Source organism: Mandrillus leucophaeus, unplaced genomic scaffold, assembly GCF_000951045.1.
Source record: "Mandrillus leucophaeus isolate KB7577 unplaced genomic scaffold, Mleu.le_1.0 Scaffold60, whole genome shotgun sequence".
NCBI classification, from domain to species: Eukaryota; Metazoa; Chordata; class Mammalia; order Primates; family Cercopithecidae; genus Mandrillus; species Mandrillus leucophaeus.
Window position 1 is genome coordinate 4247787 of NW_012106475.1, and position 20735 is coordinate 4268521.

At 37.0% G+C, this 20735-nt stretch overlaps 1 protein-coding gene across 1 annotated transcript in view; it reads left to right on the forward strand.

Annotated features, from left to right (window-relative positions):
* TXNDC16 (thioredoxin domain containing 16) overlaps positions 1-20735 on the forward strand; it is a 111758-nt gene that overhangs the window by 70860 nt on the left and 20163 nt on the right. The window contains exons 17-18 of the mRNA XM_011999722.1: positions 12412-12496; positions 14127-14265. Coding sequence (XP_011855112.1) covers positions 12412-12496; positions 14127-14265 — 224 coding nt within the window. The remainder of the gene's footprint in view (positions 1-12411; positions 12497-14126; positions 14266-20735) is intronic.

A 20735-nucleotide genomic window follows, 5' to 3' on the forward strand; every position in this document is an offset into this window, starting at 1 on the left:
GTAGCTGGGACTACAGTTGTGCACCACTATGCCCGGCTAATTTTTGTGTTTTTAGTAGAGACGAGGTTTCACCATGTTGGCCAGGATGGTCTCGATTTCTTGACCTCGTCATCCGCCTGCCTTGGCCTCCCAAAGTGGTGAAATTACAGGCATGAGCCACCGTGCCCAGCCAGAATCTTGTTTTTATTTAACATTACAGTGATGTATTGATATTCTTCATGAACGTTACGGCTGCATAATATTTGGTGAATATATATATATCAAAACGTATTTAATTTTTTTTTTTTTTTTTTTTTTTGAGACAAGGTCTTGCTCTGTCACCTAGGCTGGAGTGCAATGGCGTGATCTCAGCTCACTGCACCCTCCGCTTCCGGGGCTCAAGCAATCCTCCCACCTCAACCTCCTGAGTAGCTGGGACCACAGACATGTGCCACCATGCCTGGCTAATTTTTTGTGTTTTTGTAGAGACGGGATTTCACCATGTTGCCCAGGCTGGTCTTTAACTTCTGAGCTCAAGCTATCCACGCACCTTGGCCTGCCAAAGTGTTGGGATTACAGATGTGAGCCACCATACCTGGCCTTTTTTAACTGTTTACAAACTGTATTTGTACTGTTTTTTTTTTTTCCTTCCGTATGTGAAGAATATTTTTGAGTCTTTGTATGGATTTTAGACTATATAATGAGTTTAGATTCCCAGTAGAATAACTATGCCTTCTGTAAATTGTAAGTTGTATACATTACTCATTGGTTTTTTTTTGAGATAGGGTCTCTCCCTATTGCCCAAGTTGGGGTGCAGTGGCACAATCACAGCTCACTGCAGCCTCAACCTCCTGGGCTTAAGCGATCCTCCCACCTCAGCCTCCTGAGTAGCTAGGATTATAGACATGTGCCACCATGCTCACTAATTTTTTAATTTTTTGTAAAGACGAGGTCTCCCTGTGTTGCCCAGGCTGCTCTCAAACTCCTGGGCTCAAGCAGTCTTCCTGCCTTGGCCTTCCAAAGTGCTGGTAGTAAGGCATGAGCCACTGTGCTTGCCCACTCATTTTTTTAAATGGGGTTTTACTGTTTGTCTAACGAATTGGTGTGAGACCTTTGTACATTAAGGATATTAAGCTTTTGTCATTTTGTTCCAGTTATTTTCTCTCAGTTTGTTATTTGTTCTTTAGCTTTGTTTAATGATAATTTTGTGTATCACATTTAAAATTTTTTTAATCTATTGACTTTAAGATTTTTTCCATTGCTTTTAGCTATAAAAAAAGCCTATCATTTTTGTCACCGAATATTCACTTGTATTTTTTCTTGCTTTAATTTACAGTATTTTCTTATTTTAATTTGTCTTGCTTTGTCTATTTTTTAAAAAAAAATTTTAATAAAATACACATAACATAAAATTTACCATCTTACCTGTTTTTAAGTGTCTATTTTACAAGTATTAAGTATATTCACATTGTTGTACAACTAATCTCCAGAATATTTTCATCTTGCAAAACTGAAACTCTATACCCATTAAACAACAGCTTTTCATTTCATCCTCCTCCCAGGCCCTGGTAACCACCGCTCTACTTTCTGTTTATATGAGTCTGGCTACTCTATGTACCTCATACAGATGGAATCATACAGTATTTGTCTTTTTCTGACTGGCTTATTTCACTTAGCATAATGTCTTCAGGGTTCATCTATATTGTAGTATGTGTCAGAGTTTCCTTCCAATTTTAGGCTGAATACTATTCCATTGTATGTATATATCTTATTTTGTTTATGCGTTTATCCATTAATGAATTTTTGGGTTACTTCTACCTCTTGGCTGTTGTGAATAATGCTGTTGTGAACATTGGTATGGAAATATCTCTCTGGGACTCTGCTTTCAATTATTTTGGGTATATACCAAGAAGTGGAATTGCTGGGTCATATGGTAATTCTGTTTTTAATTTTTGAGGAACCGCAGTACTATTTTCCACCCTGGCTGCATCATTTTACATTCCTACCAACGGTGTACAAGGGTTCCAATGACTTTAACATCCTTGCCAATACTCGTTATTTTACTTTATTTTTTATGATAGCCATCCTAATGGGCATGAGGTGATATCTTGTTGTTGCTTTGATTTGCATTTCCCAAACGATTAGTGATGTTGAGCATCTTTTCATTATGCTTGTTGGTCATTTGTATATATTCTTTGGAGAAATGTCTGTAACTCCTTTGCCTATTTTTTAATTGGGTTATTTATATTTTTTTGTTGTTGCAGAAATTATATATTTTGGATATTATCCTTTATCAAAGTTTTGACTCATAAATATTTTCTCTCATTTCATAGGTTGCCTTTTTACTCTGTTGATTGTGATTTTTTTCCCTTTTTTAAAAGTTTTTAACCCTTTAGATATTTTAGTGCATGGGATGAGCATAGGTGCCAACTTGATTTTTTTTCTAATAGTAACGTTTATCATTTTTTTCCTCCTCTATATGTGATTTCACCATCACCATATTAAGTCCTTATCTATATGTGTGTGTGTGTAATATATATGTCTAATTGTTTTCTATTTTATTCACTTTACCTATTGATACTATAATATATTAGTTTTATAATGCACGTTGAATATATAATCAAGTCTCTGATTTGTCTTTTTAAATATTTTCTTGTTTTTTTTCTGTTGACTCTTCTAGGTGAGCATTAGTAATTTATACTTATTCTCTTAACTGATTTGGATATCTGCTGCTTGTTTTATGCTTCATTGCTGTTTCTTTAGTTTTTCTTTATTTTTTAAAATATGGTGTCTACTTCTTTTGCTTGTATTTTCTCCAGGACTAGAGAAAATGTTCCCCAAAAACATATTTGAACCTATAAAGTTAAAGATAATTTCAATGATTTTGACTCCCTCTTGTGGAAGATTCTTTTAATTTCTTTTTTTTTTTTTTAAGTCTTGCTTTTTTTTTTTTTTTTTTTTTTTTTAAGACAGAGTCTTGTTCTGTCATCCAGGTTGGAGTGCAATGGCGTGATCTCAGCTCACTGCAACCTCTGCCTCCCAGGTTCATGCGATTCTCCTGTCTCAGCCTCCCAAGTTGCTGGGACTACAGGCATGTGCCACCATGCCTGGCTAATTTTTGTATTTTTAGTAGAGATTGGGTTCTATGTTTTTTTTGTTTGTATGCCATGGTTTCATGTAATGGACTCACATTAGCTTTATTGCTGAACAATTTATTTATTTATTGCATCATACATAATAAAATGTTGGAAATCTTTTAAAGAAAATCCTTGCATTCACTTTTCCAACATTTTATTATGAACTTTTTCAAGCATACAGCAAAGTTGGAAGAATTGTACAGTAAACACCCATATACTCACCACCTAGATTCCACCATTAACATTTAATATTTGCTTTAGTACCTACCTGTATATCTTTCTATTTATTAATTCATCTTATTTTTGATGCAATTCAAATTAATGTTTTTGCATTCAACTTTGATATGCTTATAACAATTATTTTTACTTTGATAGTTTTACATGGCAGCATAAACTATAGTATTTTTTAAATATCACAACTTCTCTTTTCTTAGACCCTTACTCTTTATCTCTTGCTTCACAGGAATGTGTCTTTTAATAAGTTTTTAAGGAAGGGTACACATAGGGTGTTTTTTCTGACCGATGGTATTTCTGGGAATGTTATTTGTTGCTTTTGCATCTAGATGGACTCTTGAGTCGGTAACAAAACCCTCAATGTTTTGTTTTTCTTTTCTTTTTCTTTTTTTGTTTTTTTGAGACGGAGTCTTGCTCTGTCACCCAGGCTGGAGTGCAGGGCACAATCTTGGCTCACTGCAAGCTCTGCCTCCCGGGATCATGCCATTCTCCTGCTTCAGCCTCCCGAGTAGCTGGGACTACAAGTGCCCGCAACCACACCTGACTGATTTTTTGTAGTTTTAGTAGAGATGGGTTTCGATCTCCTGACCTCGTGATCCACCCTTCTCGGCCTCCCAAAGTGCTGGGATTGCAGGCATGAGCCACCACGCCTGGCCAATGTTTTCTTCACTATGCTAACTCTTACCAATGATCTAGGAAACTTCCCTCCTCCTTGTTTTTCTTTTCTTGAGATGGATTTCAAATTCTGAATGAAAGATTTTAAGAATATTTGTCTGAGAAGAGGACCCCACTGGTCTAGCATTATATTTGCACATAGTAGATACTATTGATTACATATTAAATTTTGCTTTCTACAAATTTACATCTAGCAATTTTTTTCTACTTTGTTTTCAGAATTGTAAAAAGTAAAAGCCAAAGGAACTTATAAAAAATAAATAATAAGAATATTAATGTGTACCCTGTGGCTTATCATCTTTGAAGGCAAAATCCTAGAGAGCATATCTTTCTATTTTTTGTTTTTTGTTTTTTTTTGAGACAGAGTCTTGCTCTGTCACCCAGACTGGGGTTCAGTGGCATGATGTTGGCTCACTGCAACCTCCATCTCCCAGGTTCACATAGTTCTCATGCCTCAGCCTCCCCAAGTACTGAGACCACAGACGTGTGCCATGCAGCAGCATGCCCAGCTAATTTTTTGTCTTCTTAGTAGAGACAGGGTTTCACTATGCTAGCCAGGCTGGTCTCAAACTCCTGACCTGTAGTGATCTGCCCACCTCACCCTCCCAAAGTGCTGAGATTATAGGCATGAGCCACCGCACCTGGCTTTATAGAGATCATAACCTAATAAAAAAAAACATTTTTATGAAAAATTGGGAAGTAAGTCTGTGTTTTACCCCTCCACCTTCCTTCCCTTTTGAATGTTTTTGCTCCCACGATTGACATTGTCCTCTCTGTACCTCAGGTGCCTGCTTCCCTAACCTTCTCATTTATTATTCACGCTAGGCCTCCTTCCAAGAAGAATTTAAGTCTTCAGATAATAAAAAGCACAAATATGATAAAATCGTTGAAAACAATGTAAAAACTCAGCAATAAAACAGTGAGGGGTAATTATGTAGAAAGTCTAGAAAACACTGTTGTTTGTCATAAAACTTAGCCCTAAGCAATCTGGTAGCAACTAGAAACAGAAAGATGAAAGTTTTGCCATCTATCATCATAGGTAATAAATTGCAGCAGACAAGTTAGGGTGCTGATTAATCCACAGAGAAAACTTTTTCCTAATTCAAATATTGAAAAGAATTTTTCATATTGTTTTTTACATTGGGAATCGACATAAGAAATGGTGTGCTTCATCATATTTTTACACAAATGATGAAATGTACATATCATCTCACAAGTCAAAAACATAATGTTATTCAAAGGTAGTTCTGGTGTACCAAAATGATGTAGTCTGGATATGATACTTCATTATTTGACTGGATTGATTGTTCCCAATATTGTCAGTTAGATATTCATTCCTTTTTATTTCTTTTAGTTTGTTTTTGTTTTTTTTTTTTTGCAAACATTGATATGTTTTTTTGTTGTGTTTTGTTTTGTTTGAGACGGGGTCTTGCTCTGTCGCCCAGGCTGGACAAGCTCTGCCTCCAGGTTCATGCCATTCTCCTGCCTCAGCCTCCCTAGTAGCTGGGACTACAGGCGCCCGCCACCACGCCCAGCTGATTTTTTGTATTTTTAGTAGATATGGGGTTTTGCTGTGTTAGCCGGGATGGTCTCGATCTCCTGACCTTGTGATCCGCCCACCTCGGCCTCCCAAAGTGCTAGGATTATAGGCGTGAGCCATCGCACCCGGCCACATTGATGTGTTAGCAGCTGGACCATCAACATCTGTTGAAGAGAGAATAAATAATGATAAAAGTCATATGAATTTATTAACATTTCTATATAAATTTGTGTTTTGCTAATAAAAGCTAACTTTTGTTAAATTTAGCCTAACGCTGCCTCTGTATATATTTTAAGTTCAGACTAAAGGTTTCTCCATAAGTAGTGAACTGTAACCTAACTAGATGTATAAACAGACTATAACCTACTCTTATACCACTCACCAAGTTTTGGTCAATCAAAGGTGGCCAACTGTTCAAATCCTGTTCAAATGAGACAAAAGCCAAACTGTAACCAATCCAGCTATTTCTGCACCTCACTTCCTCTTACGGTCTGTAAATCCTTTCTGACTCCATGTTGGCACCGGGGTTGCCGTGAACCTATTCTGGTTTCGGGGGGCTGCCCAACCGGCAAATGTTTCTTTGATCAGTTAAACTCTATTAAATTTAGTCTGAAGTTTTTCTTTTAACAGATGGAGTCAGAAATAGGACCTGTAGTAGAGCTTCCAGCGACCCCCAGCAGCATCGAGTGACCAAGTGATGTACCCGCTGGGCCCATTGTGTCCATTGCTCTCTCGCAGCCACTGGGGATCGTGGGTAAGTTCTCTTTCAGACTTTGAAGCTCCATGACTTTGTGTTCTGAGCTATCTGAGTTTGAGCAGATTTATTTTTTATCTGAACTGGGTTTGGAAGTTGCTACAGAAATTGGACTGGGTCCAGGATCAAATTAGATCTGATAATTAATTGACTTAGATCTAGTTAAAGGCCTCAGATTTCCCAATCAGACAGAAACTGACAGTAAATGGCAATATTGTAGGTAGTATGAACTTTAGCTTTCAGAAATTTGCAGGGACTTTTGTGTTGTATCCCCTTTGTTTCTTTTTCTTGTACTCATAGGTAGGAAAAAAGTCAGTGACTAAGTTGATCAAGGAAATCTAAGAGCCAAAGCCAGGATTCAACATAAAAATGAGATCCTTCATTTCTGAAGAACTGAGTACTCCACTTTCTGGCTACAACTACCTACAAACATTTATAAAAATGGCAAAATGTTACTAAAGGTAATTTAAAGTTACAGTAGAACATTTCAAATGAAAAATGCTACACTTTAGAAGTACATTTAAAAATGAGGACTCTCTCATTAGGCTTATTCAGGGATGCCTATTGGTGTGCAGAAGCTTCAGAAAATATTTCAGTATTTTTATTGCCTCTTTTAAAAGACTCTTTGTAACAGGTAGCCAGGCCCAGGCGAAGTGGCTCATGCCTATAATCCCAGCACTTTGGGAGGCTGAGGCAGGCAGATCACTTGAGGTCAGGAGTTTTTAAGACCAAGCTGGGCAACATGGTGAAACCCTATTTCTACTAAAAATACAAAAATTAGCCAGGCATGGTGGTGTGTGCCTGTAATTCCGGCTACTTGGGAGGCTGAGGCACAAGAATTGCTTCAACCTGGGAGGCAGAGATTGCGGTGAGCCAAGATTGCACCACTGCACTCCAGCCTGGATGATGGTGAGAGTCTGTCTTAAAAAAAAAAAAAAAAGCTGCCTGTAATCCCAGCTACTCAGGAAGCTGAGATGGGAGGAATGTTTGAGGCTAAGAGTTCAAGACCAGCCTAGGCTACATAGGAAGACCGTGTCTCTAAAAAATATATGTATATAAACAAAAATATAAAGAACTTGCTGACTACACGTTTAAAAAAAGAAAAGAGAAACCATTTAAAAGCCAGCAAATGAAATTTTTTTTATAAGAGCCATCAAATCTGCTCCTGTCTATATGTCTCTATGTCTGTATGTGTTATGTTTGTATGATATTTGGTAAAGCTAGTTTTAAAGTTGTTAACAAAGTAAAATAAAAATGGCTTTAAGAGTGTAACTTAAATATAATTCAGACATTTTTGCCTGGGTCTACTGGTCAGACAGGTTTCTGCTGTCTTTACATGTTTTAAGGTCATAAAACTGCTAATTTTCTATGATATTTTTGGCACTTACTTGATTTGTCTGTGGGCTAAAGCTGGCTGTTGGGCTTCCCCAGAGATTTGCATACATCTTATTATAAGCTGGTCTTTGGTTTTGAGCTTCAAGATTTTGGGGTCTGGACAGGTGGCCACGGTGAGGCCTGGAGGCATGTTGTCAATGCTTAGGTCACCCGCTGCGGGGCCCCTTGTTCCTGCTTGCTTGGCCCGGATTTGCCTCATGGCCATGCTGGGAGTGGTCAGATTCTCCAGACATCCTTTTCACAGCCCTGTCTTCTGTCCTGGCATCTGGTGTGTAAATTTAGGACCCAAAAGAGCCCTGCCTTTTATAAGCATTGGGTGCCACATGGGTGCTCAGTACAGCTGAGAAAGACATTTAGGAGGGTACCTGTGTCATTATTTATTTTCCAATAATCAAAAATCTTAAAGTCATGTTAAATAATAATGAAATGTCTGAGTCATTCCTAAATAAGTTAAAATACTAAAACATTCATTATTAAATATGTTTGTTTATGTACTTTGACATCTTATTTTTACATGATATAAAAAAGCTAAATAGATTTGTTAATAAAATTAAAATATCTTTCTAAAAATTATAAAATGGTTTTCATCTATAAATATTGATATAAAACAGTTCAAAATTAATTTCTAGGTTTTTGCTAGATTTTGGGTTACTAAGAGTCAAAATTATAGTTAATATAATTAAAACTATTAAATGTAAGAGAATTGTAAATAAAGAGTCTATTAAAAAAGCAAGATATATTTTCGGTGAGGAAAGTTATAAAGGCATAAAAATGTGAGAAAAAAATTTAGTTTAGAAGTTACTTAAAGATTGTTTCAAATTAAAAGAATAAAAAAGATATAGATTAAATAAATTGTAGAAAGTTAAAGAAAACTTCAAAATTTTATGAGATTACAAAAAGTTTATTTTAAAATCTTGTGTTATTAAAAGCTGACTGAAATGAGATTTGTTTATAAGTTTTTATTAAAATCAGCTTTAGAATTGATCATACACTAATACAAGAACAAAAATTTAGTTTTCTCTTTTGCACATAAATTTCATGTAATAAGAGAATAAAACACTTTTATTCACCTTTTGAATAAACTCTCAAAAAAGAGAGAAAGAGGAGACATATTCTATCTTTATTAGGTCCTTTAATTGTTTTTAAAAACTGAGTCCTTTTTTAATCAACAAATGAAGTTGTTTGCTTTTTAAAACCTTTTAATTATCACTTTGGTTAAACAAATGATTTATTTTACAGCGACCTGTGATCTATTTTGATAAGTGGTTTAGACTTTTGACATATTTAATAGGCTTCCCAAAATCAAGTTTAAAATTAAGTCTTTTTGACCTCAAACTGACTTTGGAACGTTACAGAGGGCGCCTGCAGATCCAAAAGAGAGAGAATGAACAGGTTTATTTATTATGTAAAATTACGTGAAAAACACTGTCAAAAAATAATGTTTAACCTTCTTTGAGTTTCATACGATTTTTAAAATACTTTTTTTCTAGTTCTGTGAAAAATATCATTGGTAGTTTGATAGGAATAGCAGTGAATCTGTAGATTGCTTTGGGCAGTATGGCCATTTTAATGATACTGTTTCTTCCCATTCATGAGCTTGGGATGTTTTTCTGTTTATTTGTGTTTTCTCTGATTTCTTTGAACAGCGTTTTATAATTCTCCTTTCAGAGATCTAATTTTTGTATTGTTAGTAGAGCTGGGGTTTAGCCATGTTACCCAGGCTGGTCTCAAACTCCTGAGCTCACATTGTCCTCCCATCTCGGCCTCCCAAAGTGCTGAGGTTACAGGCGTGAGCCACTGCGCCCAGCCTGGATGCTCTTTTTTTCTTTCTCTTGCCTGATTTCTCCAGCTAGGACTTCCAATACTGTGTTGGATGAGAGTGGTGAAAGAGGGCGTCCTTGTCTTGTGCCAGTTTTGAAGGGGATTGCTTCCAACGTTTGCCCATTCAGTATGATGTTGACTGTGGGTTTGTCATTGATGGCTCTTATTGAGGTGTGTTTCTTCAGTGCCTAGTATTATTGAGAGTTTTTAACATGAAGGGGTATTTCATTGAAGGCCTTCTCTGAATCTATTGAGATAATCATGTGATTTTTGTCTTTAGTTCTGTTTATGTGATAAATCACATTTATTGATTTGCATATGTTGAACTAACCTTGCATCCCAGGGATGAAGCCTACTTGATTGTGGTAGATTAGCTTTTTGATGTGCCACTGGATTTAGTTTGCATGTACTTTGTTGAGGACTTTCAATGTTGATCAGGAATACTGGCCTGAAGTTTTCTTCTTTTGTTGTGTCTCTGCCAGGTTATGGTATCAGGATGATGCTGGCCTCATAGAATGAGCTGGGGAGGAGTCCCTCCTCCTTAATTTTTGGGAATAGTTTCAGTAGGAATGGTATCAGCTCTTCTTTGTACGTCTGGTAGAATTTGGCTGTGAATCCATCAGGTCCTGGGCTTTTTTTTGGTTGGTAGGCTATTTATTACTGATTCAATTTCGGAACTTGTTATTGGTCTGTTCAGGGAATCAGTTTCTTTCTGGTTCAGTCTTGGTAGGGTGTATGTGTCCAGGAGTTTATCCATCTCTTTTATCTAGTTTGTATAATATACGGGTTAGGAGTGCTTTTAGTTACTGAGGTTTTCTTGGCTCTCAACTCTCCCTGCTGACGGAGGTAAAAAACAGATGTATGTATATATGTGTGTCTATAAAAATAATTATTCAATAAGATGTGATAGAAAAAATCAATATTGCTAAATAAATGTGTTTATTTTATACAATTAAAATATATTTATAGTAGCTGAAAAGCTTTTTATGCATCTTTTTATTTAGATAATTGAGTACTTTCTTGTATTTGAGGTTGCCATATATTTTGACATATATGCAGTTTTTAGCAAGGAGGAGAATATGCCTGGTTTTTAATGTTCAGAGGAAAATATGTATTCTAGTTTAGTGGAAATGAATATGCATCTGAGATCTACAGTCATAGATTTTTCCATCCTGTGAGTCACTTAGGATTTACAAACACATGGATTTATGAAGAGACTTTTCAAGAGACATATTCATAAGTAGAGAGTCTTTTGTATGAGGAAATTATATGGAAATAATGGTGTACTTTTCTACTGCTACTTACCTAAAATGAAGCTGAAACAGATTCTGTTATGCCATTGCTTTAGATATAGTTTATCTATTGACTGGAATTTCACTCTGTTTTCTCTTAGAAATGAAAGTACAGACACCCAGTCATTTCTAGTTTATAATCTTATGAGTCTTTTCTACTTTGATGTAGCATGGGCTAAAATATATATATATATTTTTTTGAGACGGAGTCTCTCTCTGTCGCCCAGGCTGGAGTGCAGGGGCACGATCTCGGCTCACTGCATTCTCCTCCTCCCAAATTCAAGCGATTCTCATGCCTCAGCCTCCTGAGTAGCTGGGACTACAGGCACATGCCACCATGCCCAGCTAATTTTTGTATTTTAGTAGAGACAGGGTTTCACCATGTTGGCCAGGCTGATCTCGAACTCCTGTCCTCAAGTGATCCACCCACCTTGCCTCCCAGAGTGCTGGGATTACAGGTGTGAGCTACCGCACCTGGCCTGTTTTCTCATTAAAGCTGTGATTATAAATGAGTTCCCTGTGCTGCCTACTGAGCTACTCTAGTAAGTTTGCTTTCCTACAGACAGTATTGCTCAATCTTACGGAAAGTATGTACCCTTTTTAAAGAAAATAATCTTGTGGTTACCCGATGTTGACAATGTTGAATGCTTACATCATGAATGTAGTGCTGACTGCTGAGGTACAGATCTTTGGGTTCAGCATGCCTAGCCTAGTAGGTGCTGTGTGACTCATTCTTCCATCGGCATTTTTCTATTTGACTGCTATGAATCTTTCATGTATGAATTGAACTATCATTTGGCCTTCACTTGGCAAGAATTTGACCTATAAGTCCACCTCTGTGCTTTTCTCATTAGTCTACAATGATTTAATTCAGACTTGCTTCTTGGTTATAGGATAGTCATTATTAACAAGATCCAGAGTATGCTATTATTTATGAAAATGTATTCAGAAATTTATAGAAATAGTTTGTATTTTGAATATGTACATTCTAACAAATGAGAAAAGACAATACAAATTAAAGTTCAAAACTAATGAAAACACATTAGAGAAAATGTAGGAATTGTTTTTTTAAAAGACACAGAATCCCTTATAATTGCACAACCCTAACACAGACACTGTTAGAGGGCTAGAATTTTCAGTCTTCTGTTTTTTTATGCATATAGATACTTTTAGATTTTATGGTTATAATCTGCATGTCATTTTACATACCTACTTCTCTTTTCAGGCTACACATAAGACAGCTGTCTCCATTTACTCTGCCATAGGAGTAAATTAAAAGGCAAGAAGTATTTATTCAGTAACTATGATTAGAGTGCTATAAATCTTATGAATTGCATTTGAAGTACATTTGTTTTGGAAACCATGTTGCATTCTATCAATTGACATTTCTTTAGTAATCCCATGCCATAAAGAGAATACAGATTTATTTTGGAACCACTAAATTATATAAGTCTTCTGCACTTAAATATTTATATTTGTAATTAATTAATAATGGAATACTACCATCTATAAATCTCTTCATCAGTTGAATAGCATACACAATTATAAAGGTTTCAGATTTCTGTCTTCTCTATGTATTTATAGCAAAAGAAGATTTTAGTGAAGCAGGAAACGACCTAAAAGGATATGTTATCACTGGAATTTATTCTGAAGAAGATGTTTTGCTACTGTAAGTTTATTGCTCTTTTAATTTTAGGGAAGAAGAAATTATGCAAAATAATGTTATCTAATAATTGCTTATATTTACACAGCTGATGGAGGAAAATAAGATAGCAATCTAAAGAAATTTTTTTTATTTCCTTCTAGGAAATAAAGTACCTGGGAAGTACCATAGATTCTTTAGATTCTCTTTTACTTTAGACCAAAGCCCCCATGGGACAATCTTGGATTCGTACCTCACCATCCTCCTCTAAAAATATTACTCTTTGGGTTCTGTTACCTACAATGTGGTTCTTTGGAGTTATAATAGTTTGGGATAAATTTTACTTTTTGAGCATCTGAGTTTTTATTTACCCCCTGGGTGGGTGAGTGGGTGTGTGTGTGTGTGTATAAAAATCAGTGCTTTTTTAGCCTCTTAAATTACGTTATCTCTAGAAGATGGGACTTCTATAGACTACCAAAATATTTTAGTTGCTATAGAATGAAGGACTGAACTGCAAATTTGGAGATTATTATTAATACACATCACATTCTCTATGGCCCATTTTCAGGTATAGGTGTACATACTAAGCCCCAGTAGTTGGTCTGTCTTAGCTTCTGACTACAAATTCCTAATTGTGATATCTAAGCTTAAATCTTCCATCTTGAACACTGGTGACATATGCTCTTGGTGATCAGGCTTTTGTTCTATATGTGAAATCACTGATTTTCATAAAGTATATATTGAAGAAGGAAATATGAGGACTGTCCATCTGACAATGGGTAATCACCCACAATCTTCTACTCTGCTGTCATTGTGCATTTAGCTGTGGTCCAAAAACTTAGACCAGTAGTTTTCAGTGTTTTGTTTATAACCAGCTGGTCGACTAAGAGGTTCCTTTAAGTGATCTGAAAACTGGCCTCTCAACTAATGCTTACGTTATTATAATGTCTATACTTTGTTCTGGCGTGAATTAAGTTATTATACATGACTACTTCACTAGTAATTTTACACAAAGCTTTCTTCCTATTTAGATAATTTTCTTTTAGGTTTAGTTAGTGAAAGGGATTGTGGGAGGGTGGATTTGGGCTCTTGTTTCAGTGGAGAGAGTACAGACTATGTCAGGAACAGACTGTGTGTCAGGGACACCTCATTTGAAGTCTGTGTCTGCCGTTTATCACTCTCTAAGTCCTATTTCCTCATCTGCAAAGTGAGATCATAATGACCACTTTAGTTCTGAAAGTTAAATAAAAACATAATTGAAATACCTAGTATAGTGCCTGGCAGATAGTAGGTTTCTCATAAATGCCCATTTTCTTACTCAGCAGTGTGGTGAGCAAGTCCAGAAAGGTCGAGAACCATTCACTGTGTTCCAAATCTGATTTATTTTCTTGTTGAGTAAGCTGTATAGAAAAAAATCTGGCTGGATTACTGCCTTGTTGCTTTTAAAAAATCTAGTTTGTTATAGATTATTACCTGTTGCTTTCTTTTAATGTAGGTTGTCATAGAAGATAAGTTTGTTTGGAAATTGAGTTCATTTTTTTCCTTAGCAGTAGGACTTCCCATTTGCTGCCTTGCACTGTGATCTCCTAGCCTAGATTTTCATGTTTTTGACATGCTAGATTTTGATCATGAATTTTAATACTACCTTTCTCCATAGGTCAAACAAATATGCTGCAAGTCTTCCAGCCCTTCTGCTTGCCAGACACACAGAAGGCAAAATAGAGAGCATCCCACTAGCTATCACCCGTGCAGAAGACATAGTTCAAATAGTAACAGATGCACTACTGGAAATGTTTGTGAGTATGTTTTATAATAAGGATGATACTTGAAATAAAATCTAGATCAAAGATACTATATGTTAATACACATTTTTCCATTTTTTGCTGGTACAGGGCTTGGTGATTTGTGAGCTGAGGATTCACTGGATTGTTCTGTTTTATTGTTCAGTCATTATGCATACAGCATTTTGAGTCCATTGCTAAAAGTCTACGTCTTGCCGTGACTAGTGTGGCCGAAGTTCAGTTCACATGCTTAATCCAGGGTGACACGTGTTATAAAGCATGTGTATTCTGGAAGGTCAGCCTGCCCAGCTTCAAATCGTTTGTTGATTTCTTACTGAGTGTAGGTTAACTTCTCTGTTCTTCAGTTTCCGCATGCGTAAAATGTAGCTCATAGTAGCATCTGCTGCAGACAGTTACTGTGAGGACTGAATGAGACATGATTTGACAGTGCTTTGTGTACAATGTTTAGCCCTTGGTAAGCATTCAACAAATGTTAGTTACTATTCTTATTATTTACATGGGTTTTTTTGTTTTGTTTTTGAGATGGATCTCACTCTGTTGCTGCGATCTCAGCTCTCGGCAACCTCTGCCTCCTGGGTTCAAGTAATTCTCCTGCCTCAGCCTCCTGAGTAGCTGGGATTACAGGTGCTCACTACCACACCTGGCTATTTTTTGTGTGTGTGTTTTTAGTAGACACAAGGTTTCCCCATGTTGGTCAGGCTGGTCTCGAACACCTGACCTCAAGTGATCTGCCTGCCTCAGCCTCCCAAAGTACTGGGATTACAGGCATAAGCCACCATGCCCCGCCTGGTTTTTTAAAAAAATTTAATTTCTAATTTTTCTGGGTACATAGTAGATGAATATATTTATGGGTTACATGAGCTTTTTTTTTTTTTTAAAGACGGAGTTTCACTTCCATCACCCAGGCTGGAGTGCAATGGCGTGATCTCGGCTCACTGTAACCTCTGCCTTGCGGTGTCAAGTGATTCTCCTGCCTCAGCTTCCCAAGTAGCCAGGACTACAGGCATATGCCACCACACAGGATAATTTTGGAGTTTTTTTGTAGAGACAGGGTTTCACCATGTTGCCCAGGCTGGTCTGGAACTCGTGAGCTCAAGTGATCCTCCTGCCTTGGCCTCCCAAAGTGCTGAGATTACAGACATGAGCCACTGCACCTGGCCACATGACGTATTTTGATACAAGCATGCAATGCATTGTAGTCGCATCAGGGTAAATAGGGTATCCATTACCTCAAGTGTTTACCCTTTGTGTTTCAGACAATCCAATTTACTCATTTAGTTATTTTTAAATGAACAATTAAATTATTTTTTTACTATATCACCCTGTTGTGCTGGCAAATACTAGGTCTTCTTCATTCTTTCAAATTAGTTTTTGTACCCAGTAACCATCACCACTTCCACCCTACCCACCATTTCCAGTTAAAAAGGCTTTTATCCAAAAGATATCTTTTATCACCCTCCTTTTACCCTTCCCCACAAGTCCCCAATGTCTATTGTATCATTCTTATGCCTTTGCGTCCTCATAGCTTAGCTTACACTTATAAACATATGATGTTTGGTTTTCAATTCTTGAGTTGCTTTGCGTAGAATAATGGTCTCCAGTTCTATCCAGGTTGGTTCGAATGCCATTATTTCATTCCTTTTTATGGCTAAGTAGTATTCCACAGTGTGTGTGTATGTATACATATATATATATATATATATATACACACACACATTTTCTTATCCACTTGTTGATTCATGGGCATTTGGACTGTTCTTTATTTTTGCAATCGCAAATTGTGCTGCTCTAAACGTGTGTGTGCCAGTAGTGGGATTGCTCGATCAAATGGTAGATACACTTTTAGTTCTTTAAGGAATCTCCAGCTGTTTTCCATGGTGGTTGCACTAGTTTACATTCCCACCAGCAGTGTAAAAGTGTTCCCTTTCACCACATCCATGCCAACATCTATTATTTTTTTAAATTATGACCATTCTTGCAGGAGTAAGGTGGAATTGCATTGTGGTTTTGATTTGCATTTCCCTGATAATTGGTATTAGTTCTTTAAATGTTTGGTAGAATTCAGCAGTGAAGCCACTGGGTCTTGAGCTTTTGCTTTTTGTTTTGTTTTGTTTTGTTGTTTTGTTTTGCTGGAAGCCTTTGTATTATAGCTCCAATCTCCTTGTTTGTTATTAGTCCATTTAGATTTTGAATTTCTTCATGGTTCAATCTTGGTTGGTTGTATGTGTCTAAGAATTTGTCCATTTCTTCTAAATTTTCCAATTTATTGGCATAGAGTTGCTCATAGTAGCTACTAATGACCTTTTGAATTTCCGCTGTATCAATTGTAATGTCTCCTTTTTCATCTTTGATTTTATTTGGGTCTTCTCTATTTTTTCCTAGATAGTCTGACTAAGGGTTTGTCAGTTTTGTTTAACTTTTCAGAAAACCAACTTGTTTCCTAGTTGTTTTGTATTGTTCTCTTCATTTCAATTTCATTTATATCTGCCCTGATCTTTATTATTTCTTTTCTTCTGCTAATTTTGGGTTTGGTTTGCTCTTGCTTTTCTAGTTCTTTAAGTGTATCATTGGATTGTTTCTTTGAAGTTTTTCTACTTTTTGATGTAGATGCTTATTGCTATAAACTTTCCTTTTAGTACTGCTTTCAGTGTATCCCATGGGTTTGGGTATGGTTTTTTCCAAGAAATTTTAAAATTTCTTTTTTAATTTCTTCATTGACCCCACTGGTCATTCAGGAGCATATTGTTTAATTTCCATGTGTTTGTATAGTTTCCAGAATTCCTCTTGTTATTGATTTCTAGTTTTATTCCATTGTGGCCAGAAAAGATGCTTGATATTATTTCAGGTTTTTTTTTTTTTTTTTTTTTTTTAATGATTTAAGACTTGTTTTGTGACTTAACCTAAAGTCTATCCTTGACAATGATCCATGTGCTCGGGAGAAGAATGTGTATCTGTAGCCATTGAATGAGATGTTCTATAAATTAGGCCCATTTTGTCTGTAGTGCAGATTAAGTCTGATGTTTCTTTGCTGATTTCCTGTCAGGAAGATTTGTCCATTGCTGAAAGTGGGTTGTTGAAATCTTCAGCTGTTACTGTGTTGGAGTTTATCTCTATTTTTGGCCCTACTAATATTTGCTTTATATACCTGGGTACTCCAGTGTTGGGTGCATATATATTTACAATTGTTATATCTTCTTGCTATATCGACCCCTTTATCATTAGTAACCTTATTTGTCTCTTCTTACAGTTTTTGTCTTGAAATCTATTTTGTCTGATATTAGTATAATGACTCCTGCTCTTTTTGGTTTCCATTGGCATGGATTATCTTTTTCCATCCTTTTATTTTCAGTCTTTGTGTATCATTATAGGTGAAGTGTGTTTCTTTTAGGCAGCTGATCATGGGATCTTACTATTTTTTTAAATCTCTTAAGCCATTCTATGCCTTTTGATTGGAGAGTTTAGTCTGTTTATATTTAATGCTATTATTGATAAATAAGGACTTACTCCTGCCATTTTGTTATTTGTTCTTTGGTTGTTTTGTAGTCTTCCTTCCTTTTGTCTTTTTAGTGAAGGTGATTTTCTTTGGTGATATGATTTAATTAAAAAAAAATTTTGTGTGTGTATTTATTTTGTTTTTTGATTTGAAGTTACCATGATGCTTGTAAATACTACCTTATAACTTGTTATTTTAAACCGATAACAACACTGTTTGCATAAATAAGCAAAGGAAAACTAATAAAAACTCTACACTCTATCAAGTTAACCTTTAGTTTAACTTCATCTCCTGCTTTTTAACTTTTTATTGTTTCTATTTATATCTTATTGTACCATCTGTGTCTTGAAAAGTTGTTGTGGTTATTATTTTTGATTGGTTCATTGTTTAGTCTTTCTATTTAAGAGTAGTTTACACAGCACCGTTAAGCATTATATTCTGTGTTTTACTGCGTACTTACCATTAGCGATGAGTTTTGTGCTTTCAGATGAGTTTTTATTGCTCGTTAATGTCCTATTCCTGATTGAAGCATTCTCTTTAGCATTTCTTGTAGGACAGGTCTGGTGTTGATGAAATTCCTCAGATTTTGTTTGTCTGGGGAAGTTTTTATTTCTCCTTCATGTTTGAAGGATATTTTCCTCAGATATACCATTCTAGGGTAAAATTTTTTTTTTCCCTTTAGCACTTTAAATATGTCATGTTACTGTCCTGTAAGGTTTTCACTGAAAAGTCTGCTGCTGGGTGTATTGGAGCTACATTGTGTGTTATATTTCTTTTCTCTTGTTTTCAGGATCCTTTTTTTAAATCCTTGACCTTTGGGAGTTTGATTATGCCTTGAGGTAATCTTCTTTGGGTTAAATCTGCATAGTGTTTTATAACCTTCTTGTGCTTGGATATTGATACCTTTCTCTAAGTTTGGGAAATTCTCTGTTGACTATCTTTTGAATACACTCTACCCCTATCTCTTTCTCTGTCTCCTCTTTAAGGCCAGTAACTCTTAGATTTGTCCTTTTGAGGCTATTTTCTAGATCCTGTAGGCCTGCTTCATTGTTTTTTTTTTTTTCTTTTTTCTTTTGTTTCCTCTGACTGTTTATGAATAGCCTGTCTTCAGTCTCACTAATTCTAGCTTCCACTTGATCATTTCTGCTCTTAAAGGACTCTGATGTATTCTTCAATATGTTAGTTGCATTTTTGAGCTCCAGAATTTCTGCTGGATTCTTTTTAATTATTTCTGTTTCTTAAAATTATCTGATAGAATTCTGAATTCCTTCCCTGTGTTATCGTGAATTTCTTTGAGTTTTCTCTAAACAGCTATTTTGATTTCTCTGTCTGAAGGGACACATAGCTCTGTTTCTCTAGGATTGGTCTCTGGTGTCTTATTTGGCTCATTTGGTGAGGTCATCTTTTCCAGGACACCATTCATACTGTTGGATGTTTTTCTGTGTCTGAGCATTAAAGAGTTACGTATTTATTCTAGTCTTCCAAGTCTGGGCTTGTTTGTACCTGTCCTTCTTGGGAAGGCTTTCTAGTATGAAAGGACTTCAGTGTTGTGATCTAAACTGTATCTGCATTAGTTGGCATCCCAAGCCCAGCAGTAGTGTGGTTCTTGCAGGTTTATAGAGGTACTGCTTTTTGATGGTCTTAGACAGGATCTGGAAGAATTCCCAGAATTATCAGGCAGAGACTCTTGTTCTCTTCTCTTACTTTCTCCCAAACAAATGGAGTCCCTCTCTCTGTTCTGAGCCACCTGGGGCTAGGGGGTGGAGTGATGCAAGCACCCTTGTGGGTCACCACCACTGGCACTGTGCTGTGTCAGACATGAAGCCAGCACAGTACTGGGTCTCTCCCAAGACTTGCTGTAACCACTCCCTGGCTACTGCCTATGTTCATTCAAGGTCCTGGGGCTCTAAAATCAGAGGTGGCTAAGCCAGCTGGGCCTGTGTCCTTCCCTTTAGGATGGTGAGTTCCTCCAGGACCAGGGTGGGTCCAGAGTTGCTGTCTGGGTACCAGGGACTAAAATAAAAAACTTTAGAAATCTACCTGGTGTTCATTGTACTGTGGCTGAACTAGCACTAGAACCATGAGATGTAGTCCTTCCCACTCATCCATCCCATTTTGAAAGATAGAGGAGCCTCACCCCATGGCCACTGCTACCACAGGCCCACAGGGAGTACTGGCAGGCTACTGCTGATGTTCCCTTAAGGCCCAAGGGCTCTTCCATCAGCTTGTGGTGAATGCTGTCTGGCCTGGGACTCATGCTTCAGGGTAGTGGGCTTGCCTCTGGCCCAGGGAAAGTCCAGGAATGCCATACAAAAGCCAAGGCCTAGAATTGTAGCCCCCCAAAACCCACTTGGTGTTCTACCCTTCTGTGGCAGAGCTGGTACCTATGGTGTAAGATCAAGACAAAGTCCCCTTTACTTTTGCCTCTACTTTTCTCAAGCAGAAGGAGTCTCACCCCATCGCCACCACAGCTAAGAATGTGCTGAGTCTGCACAGTCTCAGAAGTCAGCAAGTCTCAGAGTCTTATTCAAGTCCTGCAGTGTACTACCTGGACCCAAGGGCTCTTCACTTGTCAGGTGATAAATGCTGCCAGGACTAGGTCTTTCCTATAGAGGCATCAGTTTCTCTTCTGGCCCAGGGTGTATCTAGAAATGTCATCCGAGAGCTAGGACCTGGAAAGGGGGTTTCACAACTCTGACCAGGGTCCTGTCCTCCTGTGGCTGAGCTGGTATCCAAGATGCAAGACAAAGTCTTCTCCAGTCTTTCCTTTCCTCTCCTTAAGCAGAAGGAAGGGATCTCTTTTAGAGCTACAAGCTGTGTAGCCTGGGATTAGGGGAGAGGTGGCGTCAGCACCCCCCTAGCTGTCCTGGCTGATATCTCAGTAGGTCATATGTGCTTATAGTCCTATTGGCTCTGAGCCCATTTCAGCCCTAGGACTCACCTAGGAGTTGCAGCCTTTGTTGCCTAGACT